The following is a 24,185-nucleotide window of genomic DNA, read 5'->3' as shown; positions in this document are numbered from 1 at the left end:
CTTTTTCTTTTCAATTCCACTTTTCAATTTCTTTTGCACCTACAATAGATTCGATTTTTAAAACTGTCAGAGAAGCCGCCAACCTGCAGTGATTGGAATAACATCAATACTTACCTCAAGCGCCACCATTTGCCTCACTAACCTCGGCTACCCCTGTTTTTCCTGTAACCCTTGCAGTGCCTGCAAAGCAACAATAAACAAGTAGGACAAACTAAAACTCACCCCGGAGTCACACCTGAGCATTGCTGACCCTATCGTCTCGCTTCTTGAAAGACCCGACACCTTCTGTGTGGACTCAAGATCCAGTTTGCATTTTTTTCATTAAGCCTTTGCATAACCAGACAAAAGACTCATTGAAACCAAGACCTCGCAAACTTGTCATACTGGACAAGACAGACAATAATAAAACAACCATTTAAAATATATACATTGCAAACAGTTTGATTAATAAAATGCAACACTCATTACAGTAACAATGTAAAATTTAAAAAAATAAATAATTTCAACAATATTTGTGTTGCATGCTTCATGTCAAGAACTAAACACTATTTTATTTATTCACAATTGTTAATAGTGAATTAATACTATTAACTATTAATAACTATTAATACTTCAGGTCCACTGACTCCAGGTTAAACAGACTGGCTGAATTTTTCCTGCTGTTTCAAAAGGAAAGACCAAGACCCTGATCTGACATGTATTAAAGGTCAATAACATCTTTTAACACAAATTTTGTTTATCCGTTCTTAGCACGGCATAAGTTATGTATCCTCTGAACCCTGTCACCTTATTTCAAGGAGATCCTGCCCAGCACCATGCGTGACTGGGCTCCTCCTGCGGAGGACTGGCATAAAACTGCAAACTGCTCATGCCCCCGAGATATCACGCCAATTATTCGTCTCTGCGGGGGAAACCTATTTGTGGAAGATCCTCCGAAAATAAGAGAGAGGGAGTCACAGCCATTCCAGATCTTCCTGCTTCCTGAATGGACAGTTTACGCAGGCACATGTCACCTCTCGCTGTTACCCCGCAGGGCCATCTAACTGTGGTCGTGGCTAGATGGTGACGTTGCAGTCGCCACACAAGCGCAGGCGTTTGGATCTGTTCACACCCCTGTTGGGACAACTCAGTCCCGCTGTGCAACCCTGCAACTCTATTTTTGAGAATTCACAGATCCGTACATCTTGCCCAGAGCTCTGACAACATGAATACTAACCTTTGCCTACCCTGGATAGCACAACAGGCTCATGGTCTTTTTGAAATATTCCATCCAGATAAAATTAAAAAAAAACAAGGAGAGATTTACTTATTTATTTACCATACAAAATGATGAATATGTTATAGTGGTCCGGCTCTGTCTGTAAGGCTAGTGTTTTACGTCTCTTTCCAAGATGTTTCAGTCTTAGAATAACTTTTTGTTTGCCAAGTGATGACTAGTTGAGTAATTGTCTCTATGGATTTGAGTGTATCATCATGTTTCTCGCTGTAATATTAGATCATTGCTTTCGTTTAGTATAAACCTTGTCTAGAACAGTAACTATTTGCCATTTTCCAACTGTAAAAGCATTTGCTGTGGCTGGAAATACCGTTTTACCTGTGAAATATGCTACATATCCAATTTTAAAAGTTGTGTGGTCTCTATTTAAAAGATCAAAACAGCTGCATGGTACACTGCTTTATGTAAACCCATTTTTAGGTATAAGGAAACTGGCCACAAGAAGCAAGAAGTGATGGCATTCGAAAGTGTGTAGGCGATTCATGGCCTCCGCACTCTGTGATTTGAATTTTTTAAACTCTGTGTTCAGAACCAGCAGTGAGATTATTTTGAGAACATGTGGAGTTAATGAAATTGGAGTGAATTAATCTAGATCTCTGTGGTCACTTATCTGATCTGTTGGATTTGTTCGGTAGTATTCGAAAATTGTTTACATATCAACCCTTTACTTTTTTTTCCAAGAACAACACACTGCCTTACTCAAAAACCGATGAGTAGTTGCATTTGAAGTTTGCCTCAAGGAGACACAGCAAACATCTGGAACAAGTTGCTTTAGCCAAAACAGAACGTTTTATGATTCATGCGGCAGAAAAGGAACACTGCACATCACCCTGAATTCACCAACCCCACTGTGAGACATGGTAGTTGCAGCTTCATGGTTTGGGGATGCTTTTCTTGACTGATTCAGTGGTTCACCTACCAACAGCGCAAAAGCCCGAAACATACAGCCAGACCTACAATGGAATGGTTTAGATAAAAGAATATTGGTGTGTATGAATGACTTAGTCAAATTTTAGACCAAAATAGCAAGACTCCATTTTTTTCTCTAAATTGACTGAGCTTGAGCTGTCTTTGAAAAAAAGCGTTGAAAATTAACTCTCTTGATGTGCAAAACTGAGAAATAACCCCAAATGGCTTGCAGTTGTAATTCAGCAAAAGGCGGCTCTTCAAATTACCTGAACAATGCAATTATATTTGCAGAAAATAAAACATAAAAAATTCAGAATGAATAAAATAGTAGCTGCTTATCTAATTCTGAGTGACCATATTTCAAAACTTCTTTTAGTACACCTCAAGTAGTAAGGGATTTTAGAAGAAGCATACCTGTAATTTTTGTTTGATTATCATAGTAATTACTTGACATACCGGTAAACAATTTTTTGTCACGTTTGGGGTTAGAGAAGGACCCAATTTCAGAGACTAAATGCCATTCAGTGAAAGGCAAAAGCAGGGTCCTTTAATAATAAACAAAAAGGAGAAACTCACAGGGGAATCATAAGAAGAGGACATGAGCACATATAGAGTAACCGAAGGAACCAGCAAAGAACAATTACAACCAATGAGCTTAAATACTGAGGTGAGAGTGGAGAATGACATTGAATGCAGGTGAATTAATGAGGGGATTCGGAACAGGTGTGGAAGAGATCAAACAGGCAGACTGAGGGAATATGAATGATTAACAAGACGGAAGCTGAACAAGACGCAAAGAAACTGCAAACCAAGAGGAAAAAAGACTTTGATCTAAGAAAAATATATCCAAATGCAGAAAGAACAGAACACAAGAATAAACCAATAAACATAAAGTTATGAACTAAGATGGAAACACCTTTCAAGAAACAATGGCCACGGAGAAATTAATTGAACATGTCAAGACCTTTTACACAATTACATAGAACTCATAAGTGGTCAAAACACAAATGAAAACTAAACCCTAAACATTCAAGGATTACAGCATTTTTATGCATGCCAATCGAAATCTTTACAATACTGCAGGTTTGTAAAACCCCATATTTTTTATCTCAAGTTTCTTTAAAGCAGATTTTCTTTATTATTCAAAAAATATTCATTTTCTGGTGGACTTTATGGAGAGACTACAGTGTGCCAGGTATAAACACAACAGATGTAAGGTATAAAACAGAGATCTTGCTCACGTAAATATTTCATAAAAATGGACACTTCCTTTCCTAGGTCTTTCAAGTCAAAGGTACAGGGATCAACTGCAGAGTGGCCACAAAGCCACATGCTGCTCCAGAGCTGCAGGTTGCGAACCCCAAGCATGGGCCGAGTTGTCGGTCCCTGCACATTCTAATCCTACATTGGCAGGGCTTTTTAGCACAGACATGAGGATATTGGAACCAGACCTCTCCGTGAACAGATGACCAAAGGACCAGATGGCCGGACCACACCAATATGGAAAACTTCCTTGTGGTTATGCTAGAGTCTTTTCTTGTTTGGATTGTAACAAAGGTAACAATTGGTTATTATCTAATAAACTATAAGGTGGAGACTGGAATCTTTAAAAAAAAAAAAAAAAAAAAAACAGAAAAATAATTAAAAGTAAAGGCAGAACAAGGAATAAGAAAAGAGATTTCTTGACTGTCCCAAAATTTGGGAAATATGGGCATGGCAGTGGCAAAGACACAGACAGAGGTAAACACATTTTATTGTAATGAAAAAACAAGCTAAACCAATCTAAAGTTAGTTCAAAATAAAACTGAGGATGAACTTATCAGAAAGGCCAAAATAAAAGTAAAAATAAATACTCTAAATGACTTAAAATGTCAGTTATCCTATTTCAATGCTTTAATAGAAAAATAATAGATTTCCACCATAAATAACCCAACTAACCAAAGAAATCTTGAAACAAATGAATTATAAAAATAAGATACACTGTATATAACATTCCTTTGTTGCTTCCTCCTTGGTCAAATATATGAATTCAATCTTATCTGTCTCGTATTTATATCATATTCATATTCACAGATTTTCATTTAATTTATCCAACAACAACAAAAAGTGAATCCAGACATAAATCCATGTGGACCTTCAGTCCTAGTAAATACAGTCTGCAGTGAACAGAGGTAGTGGGGGTAGCGGGGCAGCTGACAGGCGCATGTTAGGTGGGCGACTGGCATTTTGTCGTACAGTTCATGAATGGTAATCAATGACCACTCATGAATGGAGGAAAGAGCAAAGAGAGAGAGAATAGGAGGGCCAGTCAATGTGTGTGCAAGTGAATGTGTGAGAGAGAAACTGGGAATAATGGAACATTAAAAGAACGTGTAGAGTAATATGGTACGGGGAATGGGAGGAGGGGGGGTGATGAGGTAGAAGATGGTTACATAAGCAACTGCGTGACAGAGAAAGCACAGAAACAAAGTTAACATGCAGACTGACGAAGCTAAAGAGCTTGCACCTCCTCTCTTCTGCATCATCCAGGTCTCAGCGATGTTCACATCAAAGACTTACTCTAATCAAACTTCTTTTGTTTGGGACAAAAGCTCAACTGGTGCTTGTTTTTCACTTCACACACTTTCGGCAGATTCACATTTACAATGCAAGGGTGGAGCATGTTGAACCTTACGGTGAACTTGCTCAGCTGTCGCACTTTTGATGAAATTTTAAATAAAATGCATTGTACGCTTTCTGCATCTGTAAACATGCGGGCAGCAACGCTGCAGCCGGCTTGTGAAGCAAGCTCACATATCCACTGCCTGAGTTCGGTTCCCGACAGAAGAGGCGAAAGAAGCAGGAAGTGCCGAAACAAACTGCTGCGAGAGTAGCCGAGCTCAGTTTCGACCAGTAAGAAACCAGCCTATGGAGAGCACGGCGATTCTCAGTCTATGAAAATGAGCCACACAAGATTTATGAGCTATACATGCGGGATAAATAACAGCACATAAACCCCAATGTCAAGGACATCATTTCTGCTGGAGATTTGGTTTATGGAAGATTAAGCTTTGGGAGGACTATAAAGGATTGGTCACTGACTGTAGAAGGCCATTCTGCACTCCCACTTTAAAACGAGGCTGTCTGATGTGGATCAGATTAATGAACATGGGCACAAGTTCAAGCAGACTACAGTTTCAGCGTCACGATACACAGCCTTTCTGACTTTGCCATAAAACATCCATCCATCCATCCATCCATCTATCCATCCATCCATCCATCCATTTTCCAACATGCTTATCCCTATTGGGGTAGAAAGGGGTGCTGGTGCCTATTTCCAGTTGTCAATGGGCAATACCATAAAACATACATCACTAAAAGCAATTTTTGCTTTTTTTATTATACAATTTGATTTTATTTCAGATGCACAGCTGTGGGTCTACACTCAGCTTTCTGACTTTGCCATAAAACATCCATCCATCCATCCATCCATCCATCCATCCATCCATCCATCCATCCATCCATCCATCCATCCATCCATCCATTTTCCAACACACTTATCCCTATTGGGGTAGAAAGGGGTGCTGGTGCCTATTTCCAGCTGTCAATGGGCGAGGCCATAAAACATACATCACTAAAAGCAATTTTTGCTTGTTTTATTATACAATTTGATTTTATTTCAGGTTTGAAGTAAATCTGAATTTCAACCACAACATTGCAGAACGCATGGCTGGCCCTCTTTTTGAAGTCATTATTCCTCATCTATGTGACAGAAAAGAAAACTTAAGGATGCTGTAATAAGTCAGAAAGTCTGTTTCTGATGTGCTGGCCACTGCCACGTTTCATCAGATTTTCAAATATTATGAAAGGCAAAACAAGCACACAGCGCTGTGATAACTTTTGTCATCACATTTATTGTCATCGCAGTAGACGCTAAATATTGTAAAAGAGATTTTAAATCCATACTACCCATCTAAAATGTGGTTAGAGGAACATTACAGAGAAAAAAATAGTAGACATTAAAGACAGGTGGTGCTTTATAACTGAAACACTGAGCTGCCAACTCCTCTTTATGTTAATTTGGAATATGATGATTTTTACGTCTATCATGATATTTTATTTTCAATGCTGTTATTGCGATTACTACTACTACTGTTATTTTCATAATTATATTATTACCACTATTCAGAACAGTTATAACATATTGTACTTCTTCTTAGATCCCTATTAAAGTATATCTGATTCTGATTAGGAAGGATTTCAGGGAAGACGCTGGAACTGCAGATTCTTGGCACAACTTCTCTCACGGTGTTATTGAGCCATCTGCTGGATTCATGGGCAAATGCAGTGAAAGCACTGGAGTGGCAGCATAACCTATAGGTCTGTTAGCATTCAAAATACACACAATGTGGGTGATTACGGTAGGCAGACTTGGCCAAATGAATGCTTAATGTTTCCACGAAGCAGTAGACAATATAATAAGGTGTCGTTATTACTTATTGTTCCTTTTAAAATATTGCTTTGGATTTTAACATGAATTTAACTTTTTCAATAAACAGTTTCTCTGAGATAAGACTGTTATAGGTATAGATAGCTAATAAATAGTTTATAAACATGCTAATAATTAATCTGTAAACACTTTGTAACTCATTAATTAATTAAGGGGAAGCAAGAGACAAAACCAACCTGTTTGTTCTTACAAGGTGGCAACTTAGTCTGAAATGTTGAATGCAACTAAAATATATAGGTGAACAGATTAGGCTCCCTGTTTGGCAAGAAACCGGTCACTTTTGTCTCTTGCTTGCCCTTAATAAATCCATAATAAACAATTAGGTATAAAGGTGTATGGTATAAAGGTAAAGTAATTGTAAAGGAGGTATTTACAAGGGTAAACTATGTGTGTACACTACTGTCACACACTTTCCAAAGTGTGTGACAAAAAGGAATCCTTATCTATCTATCTATCTATCTATCTATCTATCTATCTATCTATCTATCTATCTATCTATCTATCTATCTATCTATCTATCTATCTATCTATCTATCTATCTATAAAATGATTATATATATATAAAAGTGAGTTAGATATATTGATTATGATGAGTGTATCAGCAGTGATAGAGTATTGTTGTTCGGGTTATTTCTATGGAAGTAAACAGGAGAAGATATACTGTATGTATCAATTACATATACAATTATATATATATATATACACACACACAAACACACACACATATATATATATATATATATATATATATATATATATATATATATATATATATATATATATATATATATATATATATATACCTTTATACCATACACCTTTATACCTAATTGTTTATTATGGATTTATTAAGGGCAAGCAAGAGACAAAAGTGACCGGTTTCTTGCCAAACAGGGAGCCTAATATATATATATATATATATATATATATATATATATATATATATATATATATATATATATATATATATATATATATACGGTTTTTACTGTGTGAGAAATATGTTATACATTAACATTTCTCATGATTGCAATAATTTATATCAATGAACCGAGTGAGTGGCATCACCGACTCATACATACATCAGCGTCGTGGTGTTTCTAAGGAAAATCAACGCCATTGTGATAAACAAGCGACGCAGCGTCACCCTGACCTGACAGGTGCTCCGTTTACGCCTCCGGGGGTGATGGGCGTGGACCGTGCGGTGGGCGGGGCTGACCCAGCGGAGGGGCGGGGCGCTGACGGGGACGGGGTCAAAGTTGTTTTGTCTTTTGTGCAAAGCAGAAGAGAAGAGTGGAGTCCGATCAGACAGCGGCGTCTCTTCCCTCTTCCCCGGGTCCTCTTAAAACTCCCTCCCGAACCTCTCCCCCTTCCACCCTTGCCACCCTATCCACCCCCTGGACACACTTCAAGGGACGGTCCGGGTAAGACTTTCAGAAATCCGGGTTTTTTTTTTTGTTAGCATGTTTTCCCTCCCCGTTCCTCTCAGAGTGAAGGACGGCGAGAACTCAGCGCGATCCGTAGGCCTCGGGATGCGGCTATTTCCTGGAACGGCGGATGCTAATGCTAGCGTGCTGTGAATGGAAAATTACCGAACTGTGTTTTAACTTGAGGGTTCCCTGTGAGTTAGTGGCGACCCGCCGCTCTGTTAGACTACGTGAAACATGTAGGCGTTCATTAAATTCACTCGGTCAGCTTAGTTTTGCTGCAAGCATGAAAAGATATTTGGGAAGTTGGGAAGGATCCTATTGGAGGGGCTAATTTAGCCTTCCCAAAACCAATGTTTGCGTGATGCCTTTTCGCGAAATGGGGAATTGCGATGTTTACTTTAGTCGTTCAGATCTGTCTCTTCAGATCTCCGCTCTCCACAGTTGGGGGGGAGCTGTCATGTGTTAATGATGGAGGGGAATTTAAAAGTTAGATCGCCACAGCTTGCATCGCTGTCAGGAAATAGACACGGCCGCGGGGGACACAGTGGGTCATTGTGTCAGTGAGAATGAGTGGACCCGGGCCAGTCCAGTAGGAATTACTGCACTAAAACGTCTCATTCTTCCGGAGTGACACATTCCCCTGTGGAAAAAGGGAAAAAAAAGAAAAGAAAAAGTGAACTGCCTGTATCACTCCACTGATCTGCTCCTGCATCAAGGCTTCACACTTCTCTCCCTAACCTGTTCGTTTTCATCCACCTCTGTAGACTTCCAGCCAGTCACCGACAACCCGCATTGTTGGCCAGTGTAGCGTGTGTGGACTGAACAGCTGCCATGGACTCCAGTCTGGTCGAAGGAGGACTTAATGTCACCTTAACCATCAGGTTACTCATGCACGGCAAGGTGAGTGAGACGGGGTTCCTGCAGAGCCACAGGTGGAAAGAGTATGCATTCTAACATGCTGCGTTTTTTTGGGACCATGAAGCGCACCGGATCATAAGGCGTACTATGAATTAACGGGTCTTTGTCCACATTTAAGGCGAGCTAAATGTTCTTCCCAAGTGTGTAATATCACTCCGCCCCTTCGTGTACACAGCTCTCTCCTGAGAGGGAGAGCTATCTGTCTCTGTCGGGAGGACACAGCTGAGCTACACCGCCCTGCTTCTAACATAAAGCCGAAATAAACAGAACTTTTATATTGAATTAACTTACTAGGTTTATTGTTGCTAGCGCGTACTGCCTATAAGCTCCTACCTACTTGGCGCTGACTCTCCGCGCTTGCTTAACCCGTCATAGTCAAGCGTACTGTTGCCTACATTTCTTGTGGCAAATTCCTACAATTCCCAAACTTTCTGCCAGTGTGACTAAGCGGTGGAACAGATGGTAAAATGTGTGACTTAGCTAGCTGAGCACCTAGAGCTGTTTCCTGTTTTTTTTTTTAAGCAGACTCCCACCTGTCAGCGTTAACAGAGAGGGACTGTGACGCTGTTGCGTCCTGGAGACCGCCTGCTTGGAGCAGCTCAGTGTATCGAGCTCTGGGTCGCATAGAAAACAGTTTGATGTAAAGACTTCTTACCTCTGAGAAGTTTGTAGTGTGACGGTGCGTCCAGGTCGTGACATGGTGTATCGTAATGCTGCGAATATCCGTTGAGCAGCGTGGCGTCGTCGCTAACCAAAGTCATATTTACATTTTAACAGATTTTTGAGTGCATTGTACCACATAAAATCGGTCAGTAAGCACAACTTTACTCATATATAAGATTGCACCATCAATTCTTCTTTTTTTTTTATAGAAAAGTTAAGGATTTTAAGTGTGCCTTATATCATTTTATGGCTCTGAAAAGGGCAGAATATATTCTCTCTCTATTCAAACATCCACTCAAGTGGCTATATTTCTAAAAAAAAAAATTGTTGCCTCTCCCAATGTGCGTTTTCTGAGGTTTTATTACTATATCAGACACATGGAGGCGTTGTATTCATTCATCCATCTTTTAATCTGTCTATCCTACAATGTCAGTCTGTCCTCAATCTATCCAGCAATTCCTTATCCTGTGCCAGTCTGTCCACCCCTCTGTACGTCCACCTGTCTGTCTGTATGTCTGTCTGTGTGTACTCCGTCCACCATCTACCCATCCTTGTGTGTGTCTTCCATCCACGTCCATCCGTCAATCCTTACATCCATTCATCTTTCCACCCGATCACTTTTACCTCCACCCATCAATGCATCTGTCCGTCGAGCTGAAAATGGATTGGAAATACTGGAGATTTTAGTCAGAAAATGTCCGTATTCACGAATAAGAGTCTGAGTCCTATCAGGGAGCTCCAATTTAGCCTAAAAATTCTTTCCTTGGAGTCTTGGCTTAAAGGCGATTCAGATCGCTGCTGAGCGCGACTAAAGAAATTACAGAAATGTTTATCTTAGTGAGGTGTGGTTGACCCCGTTGCTTGCTGTGACGCTGTCTCTTCAGAGCTGTGATTGGTTGACGGTATAAGAAGGGGAAAAAAAACCACAAATGTGCTCCTAGTAATGCAAGGAGAGAAATTAGACCGGATTAAGAAGCGTGTCGTGACGATGAAAACTAGCAAAAACTCTCGGTTTGTCACACGGTGTCAAAATGTTTTAAAGCGCAGCGTTTTACTGCGATTGCCCGCTTGTGCAAAGCGGTCCTATTTGGCAAAATGACCGAGATGAAATGGAGGGGAAAGAAATGGGAAAAACCAAACAGCAGCACACCTGTCCAGTTATCTCTGGGTTGTTGAAAGTTAAATTGATCCCCGGGTCACGGCACAAATAGTTTAAAGTGTATTGCTGCAGATCAAGGCGCCTTTTCTCTGCACGTCTCGGTGTTTTGATGCACTGGCCAGAAAAGTGAACGCTCCCTACAGAAATCAAAGCGAGATGACATCACACAAGCAAACTTAGATAACCATTTAGTCTACTAAAGTTATCATGCAAGAAAATACTTTCTCACCTCTTTTATATATATATATATATATATATATTCTTTGTACATTTCTCCACTTTTTATTCATAACTATCCAAAAAATGTTGCTGTTATTCTTATATCTTCCATGAACTTGCATTATAGCCGTGCATTTTACCTGACGGGCTTCTAAACCTACTTCATTTACCCCTATGAGAATGAACTTATCTAAATATTATAATTGTATGATTGTTAAAGAAGTTTACGTGCTTTCATCCACGGTTTAGCCGTCTCTGTTTCCACCATCCATCTACTAAGGGGGTGGACCTGCTTCTGTTGAATTTGCATGTTAATAGGCCTTTGTTGTGCAGTAGTATAAAACTTGATACTTCACATCACTCCAGACTTTTTGAATTGAGAAAGCTTCCTGGATAGGAAGCGAAACGTCTTCAAACTACGCAAAACAAGTCCAGTTGTTTTGTTTTTTTACTTTTTTTTTTTTTTTTTTTTTTTTTTTTGGAATGACCATCTTCTCTGCTTCTCATGTGGTCGTCCAACATGCCAACCATTCTGCCACGCTCGAGTAACGCCGCTTACTTCTCTTGGAGGCGCTGTAAAAGCCGGCAAGAGAAGTTTGCGGCAGAGCTCCTGCCCTATATATTGATCTCCTGTGCACCGAGGAAGTACGGGCCCACATGGCCTTTCCCTTGTGCTGTAGGAGGGAAGGAACAGGTGGGCCTGACAGAAGGGCAGCGATGGACTCCTACACATGTAGTCAGGCGCTACTCTGCCTTCGAGAGTCTGAGCAAATGCAAAGCTTCGCCTCATGTGAAGCTTAAATCTCCAGTCTGCTTTTTCTTTTTACAAAAACAAATCTCTGTCCATGTTTAAAAAAACAAAAATAAGTGTGTATATATATCCAGGCTCTTTTTACAGTTCAATGTTTAAGATATGCTTTAAACTTTATTATGACTAAAGCCTGGTTTGTGCTTGACACATCCGCGAGGTCAGCGCGGCCATATTACATAATTTTAGCGTCCACGCCACTGAGCTATATTATACACTGGAGTGCTAATAGCCCGCTGTTAGAACGAGTCGCGCTGAAGCCACCAGCCGCCATATTGGTACTCCCTATTTTCCCCCAGTAACTAGGGAATATGTGCGCTACAGCATCGAATAACGAGGATTTTCTCATGTTCAGGGGAGGCTTAAAACTTTTAAAATGTCTAATGCTATATAGCCTACTTTATGTTATGTTCTAAAACTATCAAGTACTGAGAAAGTCATGTGCTGAAATATTTTGCATTTTATTAATTCAAATACACATGTATAACTGTATAATAAATATATAAATAACAATATACAAAAACATATATTTACATATATGTATACATATATACATATACACATATTTATATATACATATATGTATATTTAATATGAATAACATGTAAAATATTTCAGCACCTAATATCCTAGTAGTTGATAGTGTTAGTACATCCACTGACTGTAGAATTACCTGTGAAACGTTTTCACACTGCCAGAAAACAGCTTGTTGTTGCAACCAAATCCTATGGGATTCTGTGAGAGTAGGGAGTAGCAAGATGGCGGCCAGTGACTTCAGTTTTTCGCCAAAATCAGCACTCCAGTGTGTAATATAGCTCAGTGGTCCACGCCCCTCTGCACGACCAAATGCACAACCTGGGAAAAGTTCTAACTACGTGGACAGTCCTGCGCGGAAAAACATGGCAGACGAACTAGCGCTCCTTTTGTGCGTAGGTTCATAAATATCTTTACGACTCGGCCCAATAAGATCAACGTGAATCAACGCGTTAACGACTCCTTTCACAGAAATCGTTGTCACTCTTGGAAGAAAGTAAGAGGCTTAAATGTCGGAAACAACCGCGTTTTCTGCTTTTACGTGTAGCGTGGTGTAGTTTGTTGGGCGTAGGAGCACAACGCTGCCCTCTAGAGTCTAGGAGGAAAGTGGCGCTTCAGAGGAAGAGCCGCATGGAGCATAAAGGCTGCAGACGTCGTGTCTGCACGTCTCGTATCAAACGGGCCTGCGTCAAGTATAAAGCAACCTTAAGATCAGAGATGATTTCTCTTTAGATTAGATTTTGAAAGTCTACATTTTCTTTATGTCCTCAATCTTTAAAGTTCACATGCTACTGTATGCAACGCCGTGAAGCTAGATTGTTATGGGTTTAAGACGTTTTCCTTCGCTGAAGCTCGGCCGGTCACTGGTGTGATGATCTGGCAGCGCGTGAAAAGTGCAGTTCCCCTAACTCTGATCTTTTTGTTTATTTTCGCAGGAGGTCGGAAGCATAATCGGCAAGGTGAGCCGCCTCCACGGTTGGAAAGATGCTATCTGCTCCTGGTTTCTGTGTGTGTTTTGTAAATATTGCGTATCTGTCGTTTCTCCACAGAAAGGCGAGTCGGTGAAGAAGATGAGAGAGGAGGTAAACGCCTCGCTCGTTCCCGAACAAGAAGGAACTTGTTCGTGACGGATTTGCAGCTCTTCCTGGCATCTTGTGATGAAGCCGTTTGTTTACACGTGTCTGTCTGCAGAGCGGCGCTCGCATCAACATCTCGGAGGGGAACTGTCCGGAGAGGATCATAACCCTCGCTGGACCCACCACCTCCATTTTTAAAGCCTTCTCTATGATCATTGAGAAACTGGAGGAGGTTAGCGAAAATGTAAATTTATTTGTTGAAAACGCTTCTTAAACGCTGTAAGGTTGAGCTCAAATTAACCGAAAAGGATTAGGCAAAGCAGAAATGCTTACAGAGTAACAATAATCACTGACTAGAAACATGAGGAAAGACTCTTTCCTTCATATTGGTGTATGAATTGTTGATGTATCATCAAAGTTAAGAATCTGGGGAAGAACACGTTTGCAGAAATTGTGAGATGCACACAGGTAGCAGACCATCTTCATCAAACCTAAAATGCAGTTTTATAAGACTGGTGGAGCGGCGATTATCCGGTGTCTTAAAAAACTCTGCCGGCTAGGTGTGCGAGTTATAATAGATTGCTGATGGAACCCCCGAATAAGGGAGCAGCTGTAAGGGCGAGCACTGTGCTGGTTAAATATATGAAACCCTGAAGCTTTTGACAGTAGCACAGCATCTTGTGATGTTTCTTCCTGCTGAAAGTGGAAGAAAGTTTGCCTTCAAAGAGCACAAGGTGTTTTAGGCAGGTCCCTTTTATTATATGTCCTATCTATGTCACGTTGACTTTAAAAATGCTCTTTTAAATATTGCTATAGGTATGTCCCAACATAATGTTTAGAACTTTTCCCTATTTTATTACGTCATCACTATACATTAGGGCTGAACAATTAATTGCATTTGCAATATAATCACAATTTAAAAGAAACGCAATTTCCAAATCGCAGAGATCTGCAATTTTTGGCTATGTAACAATTAGGGAATCAGACGCGTCCTTGAGGTGTCAGTAATATGTTATAAGTGGGTTTACCTCCACATGGAAGGGAAGACAGTTGTAGCAGTAACATAGTTTAATTTTATTACTTGTTTTAGAGTTTAAATAATCATACTGTTTTACCAGAAACTTTCAGGAATCTCACCATAGCATTAAGTTCTAGTCACTCAGTTTAATACATAAACTTTTTTGTTGGCAGCAAGAATTGATGTCCAAATCAATTAAAAACTGATCTCTTGAATAATATTCTGATTAATAAAAATATTGAAAGTTTTTGTTTTAAATAGTCCTTGTTTACAAACATCTTTATCTAGAGGCCATTTTTGTTGCTTGTGGTTAATACAGAGAAAAGTCAAAATCAAATCGCAATTTTGGTTGCAATATATCGTAGTCAGAACGCAATCATTTCTTTGAGTTGAGACGCAGTGGCTCTTTTAGCACCTAATCTGCACAGCGATAAAACAGACTGATTTGTTGTTTGTATATGTTTAAAAAGGCATGATAGATTAAACAGAAAAAATCGCATTAAATTGCAATCACAATATTAAGATAAAAAAAATCACAATTAGATTATTTTTCAAAATCGTTCAGCCCTACTATACATAAGAGAAATTCATCAGTTTTGTGAAAATTGAACCCCTCAAGTGCCAGTTTTATTAAAACTGAAATTTTGAACACTGTTTTAAATACCAAGGGATGAACATAAGATTGTGATAGTTAATTTTTTAAAACCTTACACTCGAAGCACATCAAATCCTTCACTGGCTTCTCGTATTTACAAAATCTATTTTTTAATGGCAGTGTGGCACAAAAATATTCGGATTGGACACAGATTGTTCTGTTTCGTTTAAAAAGCAGCTAAAAGACCTGAAGAAGAATGACAAATAAGACTTGCATGAAAACAGGCAACCTGATCAAATTCTATGCTGTTTGCAGCAACTCAGCCAAACTTGTGCAAAAATATAACAAAAAAAGTGCCGTGGGACCCAGGAGAGCTAAGCAGCTTCAAAGCTGTGGAAGTTGTAATGGTGATGTAGTGAAAGAGCTGAATGTTGGGTTATTTGAATAGTTAAAAGTAGAAAGTTAACCGAAGTAGAGGCCAAAAAAAAAGAGTGTCTGTAATTGAAGGATTTTGACAGTGGGAATGCTCTCTCGCATTAACGCCACTTATAAACGATGCTTTCCAGATCGTAACGTTCCGCTTTACCTGCAGGACATCAGCACCTCCATGACTAACAGCACGGCCACCAGCAAACCGCCAGTCACCATGCGCCTCGTCGTGCCTGCCAGCCAGTGCGGCTCGCTCATCGGCAAGGGCGGCTGTAAGATCAAAGAAATCCGAGAGGTCGGTTTTTCTTCCTCCGTCCCCCCCGTGTGAGATGCTTTGATGTGCTTGTCGTCCAGGATGTCCTCCTGACCGCTCTGCCTTCCTGTCTCCCTGTAGTCGGCAGGAGCTCAGGTACAAGTAGCAGGCGACATGCTGCCCAACTCAACAGAACGTGCCATCACCATCGCGGGGACCCCCCAGTCCATCATCGAGTGCGTCAAGCAGATCTGCGTCGTCATGCTTGAGGTATTGACGCCGATTTAATATCGCCCCCCCGATGCTCTTTGCCGGTCGATGCCCCCTTCGGAAGTCAAGAGCTGTTTCTGCTTTCCTAGTCTCCACCAAAAGGAGTGACCATCCCGTACAGGCCCAAACCCTCAGGCTCTCCTGTCATCTTTGCAGGCGGTCAGGTAAGCAGCATCGTTCACACAGCGGACCGATTGCATACGTGTCACAGTGCCACTCCCTCCTAAACTGCTGTTCTCTCCTTGCAGGCGTATGCTGTCCAAGGGCAGCACGCCATTCCACAGCCTGATGTAAGTGAAGGGCCCTCTGTAAGTGATCCAGTGTATTTAAATCTTTGGTCCTGGGAAGCCATGCCACCCTCTTAGTCCATTTCTTTTTCTTTTTTTTTTTTTTACGCCACCCATTCTGGATCATCACCTCCCATAAACACCGGCCAGCTAAAGAGAGAGAGAGAGAGACAGCTTTATTTGTCATTTTGTATGCACAAAGTGTGTACAGAACGAAATTTCGTTTGCATACAGCTTTAAAAATCCCAGTAAATTGCACTAATTTTCAGGATAAAGTGTTTCTCCCCTTAAAGTTTCCCACATTTTGTCACGTTAGAACCACAAAGTTCAAACTGCAGGTCTTTATGCTCGATTCAGATATTTTTTCTTTTCTTTTATTTTTTGCGTGGTTGTTCACGTTACCTTTTTAAAATGTTGCCTATACCCGACTCCAGTGTGAACTCCAGTGTTTAAAAAAAAAAAAAAAGCGGCAAAAAACACCGCTAACAGACGTCACACGCTTTGGTCCAGAAAACCAGGAAGAAATGGGTGTTTTTGCTTTCGTAAGGTGACTGTTTATTGTGTCAGCGGGTGCTGAGGAGGAATCGCAAAATAAAAATGGGCGAAATGCTGCTTTCTGTCATTATGTGGCACTTTGTCTGCCAGTTCAGCACAGTTCCTATACAGGCCCTCCAATATGGCGTTGAAGAGAGGTACCACCTCCATATATTAATGAGACATAGCGTCTCGCTGTCCCTCCGCCGTGCGCTACCATCGCTGTTGTCAGTCTTGCGGACTGCCATCTCTTCTAGCAAAGCTGTCGACTAAAAGTGCCGCGAAAGTCGCATCAAAATCTTGGTTGTTCCCGCTGGTTCTACACTGCAAAAACAGATCTAAAAATAAGTAAAATGTTCTTAAAGTTAGTGTATTTGTCCTTGATTTGAGCAGGTAAATAAGATTATATGCCAATGGAATGAGTATTTTGACCTCTAATATAAGATAATTAGACATCCTGCACTTGAAATAAGATGATGGAGATGAGTTGTTCCTATTTTAAGTGCAAAAATCTTATTCCATTGGCAAATTACCTTATTTACCTGCTCAAATCAAGGACAAATGCATTAATCATAAGAACATTTAGCTTGTTTTAAGTTCCGTTTTTGCAGTGTAAAAGTCTAACCTGGCCACTTAACCCCATATAAAAACTGATCAGGGCAACATTTGCCTGCAGTGTGAACAAAGAAAAAGGCTAAACCTACACGGTCTGCTTTTGAAAATTATTGGGGGAAATAAAAATCTATGCTGATTAAGTCGTTGCTCTTCCTTTTGCGAATTTATTAAAGTGCTACTAAGAAGCACTAGAAGTCTGAAAATGTAGACGTTTTCAAGTATAAAATGTTTTTTGGCCTGTATTTGGCTCCAGTAATCTTCCGATGAGCCCTGACCAGATTCTGTCTCGGCTCAAGAAAAGCCCACAGCATGATGCTGCCGCCATGTTTCGGAGTAGATGTGTTCAGGGCGATGTGTAATGTTACTTAGGGCTGGACGATATAGGAAAAAATCAATAAAATAGAAATCATTGATCGATATTGATAATTATTAACTAATTAAAAGCATATATTTTAAGTGCAGCCCTGACCATTTTATGCTGTTGCTTAGCGACCTATTTTTAGATGCAGAACACACAGACACTGAATTAAAACTCAAGCCTTTATTCAACCAACTTTTTACCAAAACTGCAAGTTTTTAAAAAAGAAAAAAAAGAAAGCGTGATCTCTGAACTCTTTGAAGGGGGCGGAGCTTGTTTCCTGAGTCAGCGTTGTGATTGGTTGGGAGCATGTAATGACTAATAATAACCTACATGGTTATACTGCAAAAGGAAGGAACACTTACTCTAATGAACTTTTTTCTATCATCAAAATACGTCAATCGATCGATATATATTGTAATTGAATTATCATCCAGCCCTGGTGTTACTTTTTTACCTGACTCCGCCAGATAGATTTGCTTCGCATATCCATCTGGAAACCTTCCGTTGAAGTAATTTTGGGAAGGGGCGAAAATACTGGTTAGCTGATTGGCCTATGTTGGTGATAGACGGGCCAAATGAACCAATCAGATTCCTCGTCGCTCTGTTACGAGCGACGACGAAAACACAACCACAAGCCAAGCTACTCTTGCTGCTGCAGGTAAAGGCTCGTTAGCTCAGCAAAGAAATACTCTGTAATTCCGATAAAACTTGCTCGATAGCCACGCTAACGCTAGTTTCATCGGCTGAAGCCGCCATGTTGTTTAGACTGAACTGACGCGCTTCCCGTTGCGTCACACCTCAACCCGCCTCAAAGCCAACGCTGATTGGACGTTCGTTTGGTGAACGGCTCCAAATTTTCTTTAACGGAGAGTAGCCAGACTGATCTGCGAGTGAAACCTTGAAAGCTCGCGAGATCAGGATGGTCTCACGAGGCTAGTTACTTTTCACCTTATTTCGCTCCAAACAGTTCAATGTTGGTCTTTTCTGACTGGAGCACCTTTGTCCCCATGTTTGCTGTGTCCTTACATGACTTACAACAAACTTTAAACAATAGAAATAATAACTTTTTTGTGTCTAATCGTGTTTCGTTCACCATAACCTCTGAGGCCATCGCAGAGCAGCTGTATTTGGGCCAATATTAAATAACACACAGATGCTCTATATTCACTTATTAGGGAACTGAATAAAAATCCACGGCAAACATTTCAGACTTTCATTCGTAAAAAGCTTTTAAAAGCCACGTTATTCTCCTATTACACAATTGTGAACTACATTGTGTTGGGCTGTCGCATAATTTCCTAACGAAGCAAATTAAGGTTTGTAACATGACAAAAATGGGAACAAGTTTAAGAGTAGTAAATTAGCAAGAAACAGTTTGTTTTTTGTTTTTTTGTTTTTTTTTTAGATCCAGGCCTAATCATGGATTCATTTCATAATTTCTGCTCATTGTCATTTCTAAGTACATTAAGGGGGAATTGCAACATTTCAGATGATGATTACAGGTTGTGTTTCACTAACTGTTTCATTTTTCTCTGTTTCTGCCCCCCCCACCACCACCCCTCTTCCCAAACAATTGGTTCAACAGCTCACCAAGCTTCACCAGCTGGCCATGCAGCAGAGCCCTTTCCCCATTGCACATGGCAACCAGGGCTTCCAGGGTAGGTGGATCTGCTGGTGCAGACTGTCTTCACCTTGCACTCGTCGTCGCCGTTGCTTTGCCTCTCATTCGGCTTCCTTTTTCCTTCTCTTAAAGCTGGGATGGATGCCTCTGCACAAACCGGCTCTCATGAGCTGACCATTCCAAATGATGTAAGTCGCTCGTACCCTCTGTGCTCGTCTCCTGCTGCTTTTCAGAGAACCCCAGATGTTAATAGCAAAACATTTTCTTTGGAAGTAAAAAAAAATAAGTAATTGTTTGTTCTCCTTTCTCAGCTCATAGGCTGCATCATAGGCCGTCAGGGTGCAAAGATCAACGAGATTCGTCAGATGTCAGGGGCCCAGATAAAAATCGCCAACCCAGTGGAGGGCTCGACTGACAGGCAGGTCACCATCACCGGTTCCCACGCCAGCATCAGCCTGGCCGAGTACCTGATCAATGCTCGGTAAGGAAGAAGATCTAAGCTGTTTTTTTCTTTCTTTCTGCAATTTAAAACCTTTAGTCTGAGTTTGTTAGGTTTTTTTTGGATGCATTTAGCCAGGTAGTTGTTTTCAAGCATGTGCTTGACATCAAGTTAAGGAAGACGGAAGGTTTATACACTGGTCATTTTTATCACTTATTCACAGAGGGGGGGGCAAAAAGCAGACCTTTTTAATTGTCTACATAAATGGAGAAATCACATTAAAGCAGCAGTATTAGCTTAATCTGCGATATATTAGGTGATTTTTCAGGTAAAGATACAGCACTGGGTGCGTATCAATGCGCCCTGGGGGCTGCTCTTCTCAAAAACTATATAACTTGAGGGGGTTGGATCTGTCGATGAATGGAGAACCGATCTAGGTCACATGACCCATTTTTGATTGCAAAACAAAACTTTTAGCCTGAAGACCTTTTTTAAACTGGATCAGAGGTTCATAAGTTTGGTTTTCTTTCGATTCCTAACCATGGAAACATTTTTCACAACTCTTTACCAACAAAGAAAAGGAATCACAAACGGTACTTAAAATAAATCTTTATAATGCAACTCGGTGCCTGAAATTTTAGAATAAAAGCTAAAAGTTTGGAAAGGTCTTCAGTTTTGAAATAGAAATCAATTCACGTTTTTCTAAAGGGGTATTGGATCACAAACAGTGCTTCAGGGATCTGTGTTGTCTGGGATGATCTAGTCCAGGTTGTTATCGCTATTAAAATGCTTATCATCCAAGTTGGCCCAGATGATGATGATAAAGCAGCAAAATAATTTAACATTTAAGCTTCTAAATTGGAAACTAAACATCATGCTGTTAAATATCGTGCGCCTAATTATACAAAAATGTTACGAAAGCCGCAGGAAAAAAACGTATGATGCTTTGAAATATTAAATATGTTGGAACCGTGTCATCTGATGTCCCATTTGGATGAGGATGTTTAGTTTGGTATTAACTTTTTATTTTTTTAACTTTCATTTGATGGGCTGGTCGGACTACAAAAGAAAACCAGTTTTTGTCCTCTTATAATTTTTATTGCTGTTTATCCAAAGTGTCATAATTGGAGAACTCGCACTTTTTCAGTCCCTTGAAGTCGTCTCTTTTTTTTTTTTTTTCACATTTGTGTTCAGGCATTTTACCATTGTGTTGGTTTCTTTTTTTATAATGGGCCTTCTTTATACAAATACCGTAATTGTGGAAAAACTAAAAGGTTTCCCTGGAACTTCCCTAATCCATCATCACAGTGATTACTGCATATCATATACAAGCATCCCTCCGCTTGCTGTATTTTTAATAAGCTAGTTGGCTTAAATGTCTTCTCTGTTCTTCTTTTCAGGCTTTCTTCTGAAGCCACTGGCCTCGCAGCAAACTGACATGGAGATTCTTCATCAGCATCTACTTTAACCCCTGCCCCGACTTTTTACCAAGAGGTCCCTTATTGAACTTAATGCAAAAACCAAGTACTATAAATTCACAGCTTTCTCCTGCATTGGTTAGACATCTCCTTCAGTTGTAATTACACCATCATGCTATTGATATTTTATTTATTTATTATGTTTTTAAATTCAGTTGGCAAATAGTTTTCAAGGATCTTCTGTTGTATTTTTCCTCTTATTTTTTGTTGTATATCTGTAAGAACTTGATAAACTGTAAGTATAATGTTTTAGAAAAATCTGAAAAGGCATAAATAAGGTTTTTCTTACGTCAGATTTTTCTTAGAAAATATACGGGAAAAAAAACAAGAAAAAAAAACACAATAACATAATAGATGGACTGTTCTTTCCCTTCTTTTTAAATATCTATTTATTTTTATTTAATATACAGTTCCTTGTACAAGTAGAATTAATTCATATTTGGCATTTGCTGTTTGAAGCTGTACTTCCTGAATGAGGCATTGTGGGTCTAACGGGTTTTAGTGTGTGATAAGGAGCTGAATATGTATGCAGGATATAAAAAAAAAACACTTTTTAAGTCTGAAGGGGATTTCTCTCTTGTTTAGTGCGGGTTAAAGGATCTTATTAAGCTATATCATGTCTCACCTCTAACTTGCTCAGTAATCATTTTGTGTCATTCCTGTGTTACCATCTTGTTTTTTTTAATTTTATTTTTTATCTGGACTTTTGGTGCATTGTATTGATTTGATGAAGGTTGGTGGACCTCGATCACCAGGAGTGAGCCTGGACATGAGGAAACTGTTTTTTTTTTTTTTTCTTTTCTCAGATATAACTAAGACCATAGTGGTGGTGTTGATAATGATGATGATGATAACGTTGAAATATTTGTTTTAAATAGAGAAAATATTTTTTTTAACTGCAGGGCTGGGGAATGCTGCAAGGGGCAAAACTAAAAAGACATAATGGTCTTTATAAGTATATTAAGCTGAAGTATTAAATTATGATTAACTAGAAGGAGAACTATAGAATTAACACTAGTTTCCTGCTATCCTTTTTTGCCTGGGTCAGATTTTATTTTTTTTATTCTTTGCAGGATGAAGAAACTCACGTTTTTTGTGCACGTTTTCAAACTATTGTAGGTCTGGGTGCAATTAAATTGTTGAAGAATTGAAATGCAAAAATAAAAGATGTGAAAATGCATAAGGAACTCTGTGTCATTCTTACACAGGTGCATCTCGATTAATTAGATCATCAAGACGAATATATAATTCAGTTCAAACTACATGTAGGGTAATTAGAGTGTAAAGTATTTCAGAAAATGTTTGATAATGGATTACAGTTAATAACTAAGTTCAATTACTCGGAGAGGATGAGTTTTGCATTTTTAAAAAGGAAGCTATCTTAAGTAAGTGATTGTTACGTTGCTGCCTGCACAATCATGGGATAAACTTTTTGTCCAGCAACACCTGACACCCTCAAAATGGCTACAATCACTGCCAGTTCAAATACTTGTTTAGTGACTATAAAATAGCTACGCTCTATTGGCCACCAAACTCCCCTGTTCTATATCCCATTGGGGAATCTAGATGTTAAGAGGAAAATGAGACACCAGACTCAATACAGATAAGCTGCAGGGCTCTATATTAAACCAACATGGGGTTACTCAATACCAGTGGCGGTTCTATACCACATTTAGCAGGGGGGCAGTGTTTTTTTTATTTTTATTTTTTCATTGGGGGGGGGGACTAAAGGTCAATATTTCGTCGTTTAATATATTAAGTGAGCCAATTGTGGCTCTGAAACCGCAGGTTGCAGACCCCTGATCCTATCTCAATACGGCTGGAGCTAAATGTGAAACAGCTTATTTTTTTAATTATTGTTAGAGTATAGCTGTGAAGGTAAAAAAATACTATTGGTCCAAGTGACCAATCAGTATCTTTGTCAGCATATATCATCGTATGGAATTTATTTAATATTATGTCTTTAGTACAGGCACCAAAACAAGGGCCAGGGCCAGTTCTATAGGGGCACTGGCCCCTGTTGGCCCCTGTCTAGAACCACCCCTGCTCAACACCTCGGCTGATCATCTCATACAATGGTTTATACATGCAAAAAGAGCCCTGATAATGTATGGAGCGCATAAACTGTACAAGGTCACACGTTTGAAAACTCCTATTTTTCATTGGTCTTTTATTAAATTTTCTGAAATACTGAATTTGGAGCTCGCTGTAACCTTAGTCATCAAAATTTAAAGAGATAAATTCATGAAAAATGCAACTGTGTGTGATGATTCTATAGAACAATTAAATTGTTGAACTATAATACTGAATTAAATTCAGTTTTCGATGATGCTCTTGTATTTGTTAAAAAAAAAAGTAATTAACATGCTTATCCTGAAAAGAAAATACAAGAAAGGACACTGCAACATTTTGGACATGCTTAAAGTCATTGAAAATAATTTATTTCTCGTTCAGCTGTCTCACATGACACAGCAACAGCACAAACTGTAGCTATAACCCTCCTTCTTAAAGTTCACACATTTGTTTTAAACCAATATGTTATTTACTCTTGCTCATTATATTCCACTTTTGATATAATTTCTATGGTACAGGTACAATGTGCAATGCTGTATAAAAACAAAATGAATACGTAAACCCAACGGATACTTAGCTTTCTAGAAATCACCATGGAGAAGTGCTCTACTCTTTATTTAGCTACTCCTGCAGTCATCTTAAAGGGTCAAAGGAAATGTTGAGGTTTTTAAAGAGGCCTGCAAATATCATCAGGTCCGAGGAGGCCTTTTGGTTCATTACAAAAAAGAATC

At 39.5% G+C, this 24,185-nt stretch overlaps 1 protein-coding gene across 3 annotated transcripts; it reads left to right on the top strand.

Annotated features, from left to right (window-relative positions):
* Positions 1–7,928: 7,928 nt before the first annotated feature.
* pcbp2 (poly(rC) binding protein 2) lies at positions 7,929–22,561 on the top strand. 3 transcript variants are annotated; one of them, XM_012865932.3, is made up of 13 exons: positions 7,929–8,098; positions 8,869–9,004; positions 13,341–13,364; positions 13,455–13,487; positions 13,597–13,713; positions 15,687–15,818; positions 15,918–16,046; positions 16,136–16,210; positions 16,295–16,336; positions 19,429–19,501; positions 19,597–19,652; positions 19,776–19,945; positions 21,304–22,561. In XM_012865932.3, exons 2-13 carry the CDS (start codon positions 8,936–8,938, stop codon positions 21,338–21,340), a joined length of 957 nt encoding a protein of 318 aa, XP_012721386.1. In that variant the 5' UTR covers positions 7,929–8,098; positions 8,869–8,935; the 3' UTR covers positions 21,341–22,561. The 3 variants fall into 3 exon arrangements, with proteins under 3 accessions (XP_012721386.1, XP_012721385.1, XP_021173884.1); XM_012865931.3 differs by having other exon boundaries at positions 16,295–16,354; XM_021318209.2 differs by having other exon boundaries at positions 13,597–13,725; positions 16,295–16,354.
* Positions 22,562–24,185: the final 1,624 nt, after the last annotated feature.

Source organism: Fundulus heteroclitus, chromosome 1, assembly GCF_011125445.2.
Source record: "Fundulus heteroclitus isolate FHET01 chromosome 1, MU-UCD_Fhet_4.1, whole genome shotgun sequence".
Classification (NCBI taxonomy): domain Eukaryota; kingdom Metazoa; phylum Chordata; class Actinopteri; order Cyprinodontiformes; family Fundulidae; genus Fundulus; species Fundulus heteroclitus.
This window is presented reverse-complemented; position numbering and strand designations above follow the sequence as displayed.